Source organism: Triticum urartu, chromosome 7 (genome assembly GCF_003073215.2).
Source record: "Triticum urartu cultivar G1812 chromosome 7, Tu2.1, whole genome shotgun sequence".
Classification (NCBI taxonomy): domain Eukaryota; kingdom Viridiplantae; phylum Streptophyta; class Magnoliopsida; order Poales; family Poaceae; genus Triticum; species Triticum urartu.
The window spans coordinates 558,407,920-558,415,326 of NC_053028.1; the positions used below are offsets into that span (position 1 = coordinate 558,407,920).

The 7,407-nt window shown below is 48.0% G+C and overlaps 2 protein-coding genes across 2 annotated transcripts; both read right to left on the reverse strand.

Moving 5' to 3' along the window:
- Positions 1–2,180: 2,180 nt before the first annotated feature.
- LOC125522634 lies at positions 2,181–3,494 on the reverse strand. Its single transcript, XM_048687680.1, has 4 exons — positions 3,107–3,494; positions 2,922–3,023; positions 2,670–2,846; positions 2,181–2,592 (listed from the first exon to the last, which is right to left on the reverse strand). Exons 1-4 carry the CDS (start codon positions 3,440–3,442, stop codon positions 2,317–2,319), a joined length of 891 nt encoding a protein of 296 aa, XP_048543637.1. The 5' UTR covers positions 3,443–3,494; the 3' UTR covers positions 2,181–2,316.
- Positions 3,495–3,798: 304 nt separating this feature from the next.
- On the reverse strand, positions 3,799–5,255 carry LOC125519066 (protein MAIN-LIKE 1-like). The gene is made up of 3 exons (XM_048683954.1): positions 4,819–5,255; positions 4,109–4,738; positions 3,799–4,020 (listed from the first exon to the last, which is right to left on the reverse strand). The coding sequence occupies exons 1-3, from the start codon at positions 4,885–4,887 to the stop codon at positions 3,799–3,801; spliced, it is 921 nt and encodes a 306-aa protein (XP_048539911.1). The 5' UTR covers positions 4,888–5,255.
- Between the last annotated feature and the right edge of the window lie 2,152 nt (positions 5,256–7,407).

Consider the following 7,407-nt stretch of genomic DNA (forward strand, 5'->3'; position numbering starts at 1 on the left):
ATTGAAGAAAAATTAAGATTACGTTGCGCGTTGTGGCATACACTTCGATCCGGCGGTTTGAAGCCAGATCAATTTTTGGGGCGTGTTCTTGAGACGGTGGATTTGATCCGTACCTACAACTTGTGTTCGAATCAGAAGGATTTACCGATTTGTATGTGCGGCAACACGTGCACATGAGGAAAAAACGCACCGGCACGCTGTTCAAAACTTGGAAGGATTGACTGAAAGCTGCGGTTGTTCCACGCATCAAGGAAACAGGAAGCAATCTACTCCACGCATCAAGGCTCAAGGGGTATTTTTTTTTAAAAAGGAAAAAGGGCCACGACCTGGAATTGGATATGGCCATGACTCAGAGACAGATATGGTTACGACTGCGGTTTCGTTTCGGGCAGAAATCACATATTTGACCTGAGGTCCAAATCAAATCACAAACTGACCTCGTTCCGAAAAAATTTCACTCTGCTGACCCTTTTGTGTGGCGCCCGACAGCTAGGCGCCACACACCACTATGCAGCGCCTCTGCCTTAGGCGTCGCACCTCCTGCCAGCGTGGCAGCCCTGGTCCAGTTGCGGCCCCACAGACAGCACTGCAGCGCCTCAGACTTAGTCGCCACACTTGTAATGTGCAGCGCCTAGCTCTTGGGCGCTGCACAGTCTGTGTTCCACTTAGGCTGGCCCCACCCTCTCTCCCATCCCACCCCCACCCCACACACCCCACCCCACACAAACCCTTAGCCTTGCGCCTCTCCTCTCTTCCCCTCTCCCCCTCTCAAATCCTTCTCAAATCTTGCAAATCCGAAGTATTTGACCGTGGATTTCGAAGCCAACCCCTCCCTTAAGGTAATCTCCTTCGATCCCCTCGTTTTCATCCATAGGAATTGTCACATTTGCTCAAATATTGCTACTTTGGGGAAACCCTAGTTTTGCCCTCCTCTCTCCCCTTCTCAAATCCTCCTCAGATCCGGAGTATTTGACCATGGATTTCGAAGCCAAACCCTCCCTTAAGGTAATCTCCTACGTTCCCCTCGTTTTCATCCATAGGAATTGTCACATTTGCTCAAATCTTGCTACTTTGGGGATTGGATTGGATTTGCAAATATTTGTTGAATGATGTTAAGTTTCTTTGCTAATTTGGGTTGGTTAGGCTTTCATGGTATGCTAGGGTTAGGGGTATGTGTGTTTGATGTTGGTGTTAGGGTTATGCTATGGTTAGGATTGTGTTATTGTTAAGTGGGGGTTAGGGTTAACCAAGAATTATCGGTTTTGTAGGCATGGCTTCATCCGGTTCCAACTAACGCCTATGACCAACCACCGGTAAGCTCAAGAAGTAAAATGTTATTATCAAATGTGTGTCAACACTAACAAAAATTTTGTATGCAGTCACCGCCTCCTCTATGCAAGTACTTCACGTGGATAGATCTTGAAGTGCCAGAAGATGTCAAAAAGGACCAATACCAAGATTGTCTTAGGCGGCAACGGCGGTTCGAAGAATCGTTTTGAAGAGGCTTGGAGGAAGAGCGTCGTCAGAAGGAGAGGATGGAGCGGAAGAAACGAGACGAGGAGAGGGCACGCCAAGCGAAACTTGCTCGTGAGGAGGAGAGGGCAAGAAAGCTTGCAAAGGCTCGCGAGGCGCAAGAGGAGGACTCGGCCCGTGACAAGAAGGGGAAATGGCCTCGCTCTACTCAGTAGGGACTTCGGTTCGGTGCACGAGTCGTGAACTTGTGAGGGCATGTAAGATGTTGGTGAACTATTTTCTAGGGCAAGCTACCATTTGTCATTTGTAATGAATGTGTCGTGAACCATGTCGTAGTTCGAATTGTCTTAAGTTATGAACTCGTCGGCATAAAATTTTTGTTTGTTCAAATTGTTGTGATGATGCAGTCATTGTAAGTATTATGATGTTCCGGTGAAATGAATGTGCTGTCAACTCTGTTTTTGCAGTAAGGTGCAGCGCCTAGGCTTTGGGCGCTGCACTGTGAGGTGCAGCGCCTAGGCTTTGGGCGCTGCATTGTACAGTGCAGCGCCTGACAGTCAGGCGCTGCAGTGCTGTTAACTGCCAAACTGCAGAAACAGATTCCATTTTGGCAAATACAAATATTGAACAATTCAACTGAACAAATACCACAATACCACAATACCACAAACACTGAACAATTCAACTGAACAAATACCACGATACCATAATAATTTGAACATCACATCTTTTAGGACAACACAAATACCACAATAGTAAGAGTTCACCAACATATAACATAACCAAACAAGTTCATCAACCTAACGAAATGGCTACAAGAGAGCACTTCCATAGTAACAAACACTAATGCCTTCCGCGCGTGTTCCTGGTGCCACGCCTGCAGGCAATCTTCTTCTTCCTGGATGGACGAGCCTCCTCTTCCTGCACTTCCTCCTCCGCCTCCGCCTCCGCCTCATGATCCAAGCTAGCCATCCGCGAGGTCCCTACGACCACCTTTGGGTTGCCTCTGTTGTCAAAGTCGTTGGGCGTGTACCGGCGTCTGGGCTGCCTAGGCTTGAACACATATGGGGACCGAAGTTGAGCGTCCGCCAAAGTCATGTCATCATCAAGCTCATCGCCCTATCACACAATCAAACAATATGGTGAAGACCGACGTCGTAATCAAGTGAGAATCACATCTAAAGGATTAGTCATACCTCTTGGGTGACCGCACCCTCATCATCCTGATAAGCATATGAGGAACTCACATCGTCCCTCTGATGGTGAGATGAGGGGTCTGATGGTGTACCAGACCTAGAGGCAGATGGTTCATCAATTTTGGGATCACGGCAACCGAGAAGATTCGATAACCGCCTTAACTTCCTGGCCTGACGCTGTAACATGAACAAGTGTGGAAGATATGAAACTCCGCAACATAGACTACCTCTCATAGTGAATGCGATTTGTACCTTGAGGAATGCTCGTAGTGGACCATCATCATTGCCTTTTCCAACCGGTGTTTCCTCCAGAATAGACTGGCTCTCATCAGCTGCTTTCTTGATCTCGGTGCGCTGCGGATGAGAAAGAATGAACACGTTAGCCATTCAAACATGTGTAATACGGCCAACGGGAAAGTAAAGAAGAAACACTTTACCACATAGTTAATCACCGGAACAGCAGGGACTCCGTGCCCTACCCTGACATCTCTGTTGTACTTCCCCTTTGATAGATCCTCAAAGTTTACGGGTTCTTCAAGAATATCCTCATTATATGCCGGCGGGCATATCTCAACTCGAGTATTTTCAAGAAGCCATCGTATGTAGTTATCAAAAGCAAGTGGACAATGCTCACGAAGCTTGGCGCGTGCACTGCTACGAGCTTCCTCCACACAAAACTGGAAGCGGGTAACATACGAAGCATGATGCTTGTCCCAGTCCTTTATCTTCCGCTGCCTTCTCCTGTCCAACCTGCATGGTACAAAACCAAACATTAGCAAAATCAAGGAGTGACGATGCTTAGTCAATACGGTTCATGCTGTCTTACCTATGAAGTGCTTTGACCAAACTGACGAGACACGCGATGTGGCAAATGAAACTCAACAGCCCAGTTGCATATCAGTGGGCACCGCATACGCCAGAGATCCCTATCCCGCAAGCACATCTGGTTGATGGTAAACTCCGGGGTGTACCCAAGTCTGTCATCGGCGCCATATGGCTGCCATTCCACCTATGAAATAGGGCAACAATGCAAAATTGGTGAATTTTTTTAGGCAAACATGAGAAATGACTGAAGTAATGACCTCGTTACCTGCTCAGGCGTAATCGTGTCCAACTCGGCAACGTACTTCTAGTACATGAGATTGACATTGTTCGTCATCTCGGAAACCACATCCCACTTGTAAGCCCAAGTGGGGCGCCGTAATTTGTCATCTTCATCTTCATACCAAGGATTAAACCTGACGCTCTTCGGGCGTCCAACAGGCAGACGCTCCCAGCTCCATACAGAAAGTAGAAGCATATTACCACCAATGCCTGCACTATCTGTGATCCTGCAACATGCATCGTCCAGCTGCATATGAAAGAAAAACAATGTTAACTTGACAGCAAGCTTGCATTGCTAATGAAGAAATGAGTTGATCACAAAACAGACCAACTACCTGTCGGTACAAGTAAGCAAGAGTCGCTGAACCCCAGCTCCATTTGCTATCGAAGACGGTCAACGCCTTCAGCCACATCCATGGAGTGTTCTTGCCAGTGGAGTCAGGAAACAAAGTCCTCGACACAACATACCACATGTAGACACGAGCATGTGTCTGGATCACGTCATCAGTGGCATCCGGAGGGCACGTCGCAAAGTGAGTTTGAATCCACGTGAAAGCAGCTCTGGATGCTTTCCTTTCCTTCTTATTCTTCTCTTCTCCCTCCTCTACATCAGCCTCAGCCTCGGTAGGAGCCATACCGATAAGAGCAATCATCTGCTCGCGCCACCCATCAGAATCGGTGCTCATACAGAGAGGCATCCCGTCGATAGCAAGACCGGTGATCAACGAGACATCCTCGAGCGTCACGGTCATCTCCCCAGTCCGAAGATGGAAACTATGCGTCTCCGGCCTCCACCGATCAGCAAGAGCGGACACCGGTGGAGCGTTCAGATTCGGCGTGGACCGGCTGACCAACTGAATCCACGGGAGTAGTCCTGCCTGCTTGATGTACGGTGTGTACCGCTCATCGTAAGGCATGGCAGGACCAGAGACCCCGTGATACCGAATCTTCAAAGGTTCAAGCTTCTGCAAAAAACAAGTAATGACAAATCTTAGGGCATGTAAATTTCAACTTAAGGCAAAATATTTAGATTACTCGTTATTACCATCTCCTTCTCGCGCATCATGTAGGCCCGGTGTTTCATGTCGTAGACATCATCGAGAAGCCAAACCATCCTTACAAAGTTCAAACAATAAACATATATGAGTTCATCTCAAATATCGGTAAACACTCAACATTTCATATGTGTTCATCTAAACATCTCATATGTATTCATCTACAAGAATCTCAACATCTCCTTCTCACACAATGAATAAATGATTGTAAATTCTCATATATATCTAGTATGTCATATGTGTTCAAGTAAATCAACATCTCATATTTCAAATAAACTCAACATTTAATATATATCTAAAAAAATTCAACATCTCACATATAGCTACAACACTCAACATCTCATAATTATCTACAAAACTAGGCATCTCATATATATCTAAAAAAAATTACAATCTAGGTTTCACTAACAAGAATCATATAGTGTGGGGGGGTCAAAAGTTCCACCTAATCTTGGGCAAACAAAGATCCAAACCAAGCAAATCAAAGGTTCCACCTAATCTTGGGCAAATCCCTAAAATTACAACGCATTTACGGAGAAAAAGAAAGGGAACAGAGGAGTTTACCTAGTAGGAGGGATTGGAGATCGAATCCGGGCCTCAAAACTTCAGATCTGAGAGGGATGTGGGGGGATCCGAAGGGAGCGCCGCTGCCGCCGCTCTCTGTAAACAGAGCAACTGCTCAGAGGGGGAAGAACTGCTGGGAGGGGCTGGCCCGATGCGGCTTAAGTCAATGTGCAGCGCCCAAGCCATAGGCGCTGCACATTACACAGTGTGGCGCCTATCCCTTGGGCGCTGCACTGCTGTCTGTGGGGCCGCAACCCAACCAGGGCTGCCATGCTGGCAGGAGGTGCGACGCCTAAGGCAGAGGCGCTGCACAGTGGTGTGTGGCGCCTAGCTGTCGGGCGCCACACGAAAGGGTCAGCAGAGTGAAATTTTTTCGAGAGCAGATCATTTTGTGATTTGATTTCGCCCTGAGGTCAAATATATGATTTTTGCCTTCGTTTCGAGCGGTCTGCTGCCGCCGTACCTCGAGCCGCCGGCGCCCCTTGCCGCAGCCTCTGCCGTGAACCGCCGCAGCTACCGAATGTAGGTCCATGCTGGCCGGATCCACCTGACTGTTGTGCTCGGCCGCCTCCTGCCGCACCTGCCGGCACACGCGCCAAGCCGCTTTCTGAACCGTCGGGCCGTCTCTGCTGATCTCCGCTCCTGCACCCACTTCTGACCCGTCCCGGGATCGCCTCTGCCCCCACAGCCGACGCCGTCGTGGAAACTTGTACATCAGTCGAACAAGAGAAGGCCAAATTAACACGCAAGAAGGCTTCATAAAAATCCTTCACGTGCTAGTTCCAAGGAACAAATTGCTCTTATACTACTCCCTACATTCCTCTACGTACACTCACGAACGCATGCGGCAGCCAAAACTTGAAGATGGAAGCCGGCGTTGCCCGCATCTCCGTGTCCGTGGCCGACCTACAGCATCGTCGCGTCCACATCCAACATCTCTGCATTGACAGTCGGCCACCGGCGTCATCGTGTCCACATCTAGCGTTTCCGCATTGACGGCCAAACTCCAGCGTTTTCGGTGTGTTGCTCGTATCTCCGCCTCCACCACGGTTGACCCGCCTTGCACCTCTAAGTCGTCGTGCTGAGAGCCGCCGCCCGCCGTGGATGATCCGTCTTGTGAGGAATCACGCACTACAATGGGTCCATGTCGGCCACAGCTAGGTGATTGCATCGTTCGGCGGTCATGGCGGGTCATATCACATCAGTCAAATGACAAGTGCTGATCACGTCAAGCCAAACTGCAAAAAGGTTTAATGGCTCAACTACCACAACGAAAAAAAATACAATGGTCAACATGATCCGGAGGGTCCCTTTTTGAGCCGCCCGGTGCCGCGCTTTAAACCACCACCTCTACCGCACCCATGAGAGAGTGGCTAAATCATTGTTGAAGTTACTGGAGGTGATCTATGGACGTTATATACAACTCATTTTTCGTCCAGACAAATCAGGTGAAAGCTGTCCAATCAATTTTTATTGATACATTGTTATTTTCTTTGAGAACAATTACTCCCGTTTGTGCAATTTCCTATGCAGAACAATTCATCATCACAAAAGAGGTCATCAAGCTATGGCCCTTGCCTACACCGGACGGGTCAATGGACATGGTCAATTATAACCCGCTGAGATTCAACATATTCCAGCAATCCACTGGTCATATCATGGTCAAGCATGGAGAGTCTCGAAGCCAACTCCTCGAGTAGTCTTAAGACTCAGGGGCTACAATGACATGACTTATCAAACATTGCGAGATTCAAGACCCTGGGTCATTGGAGGGAAGGTAACCCGGTCCCGGAGGCTGCTGCTATATTGATGAAACTTTAAGGGCCATTAGAAAATTTCTGGCTCAAAATAAAGGGTGCCGGTTTAAAATCTGGCTTAAGGGAAATCTGTCCCCCACTAAGCTTTGAAGCTTTCAATATCCAGTTTAAGAAATTCCAGTTCAAGAAGAATTTATCTCTCGCAAAGCTCGAGTTCTCAGGAAAAATTAAAGGGACTAAAGAGAGTCTGTTGCAAGG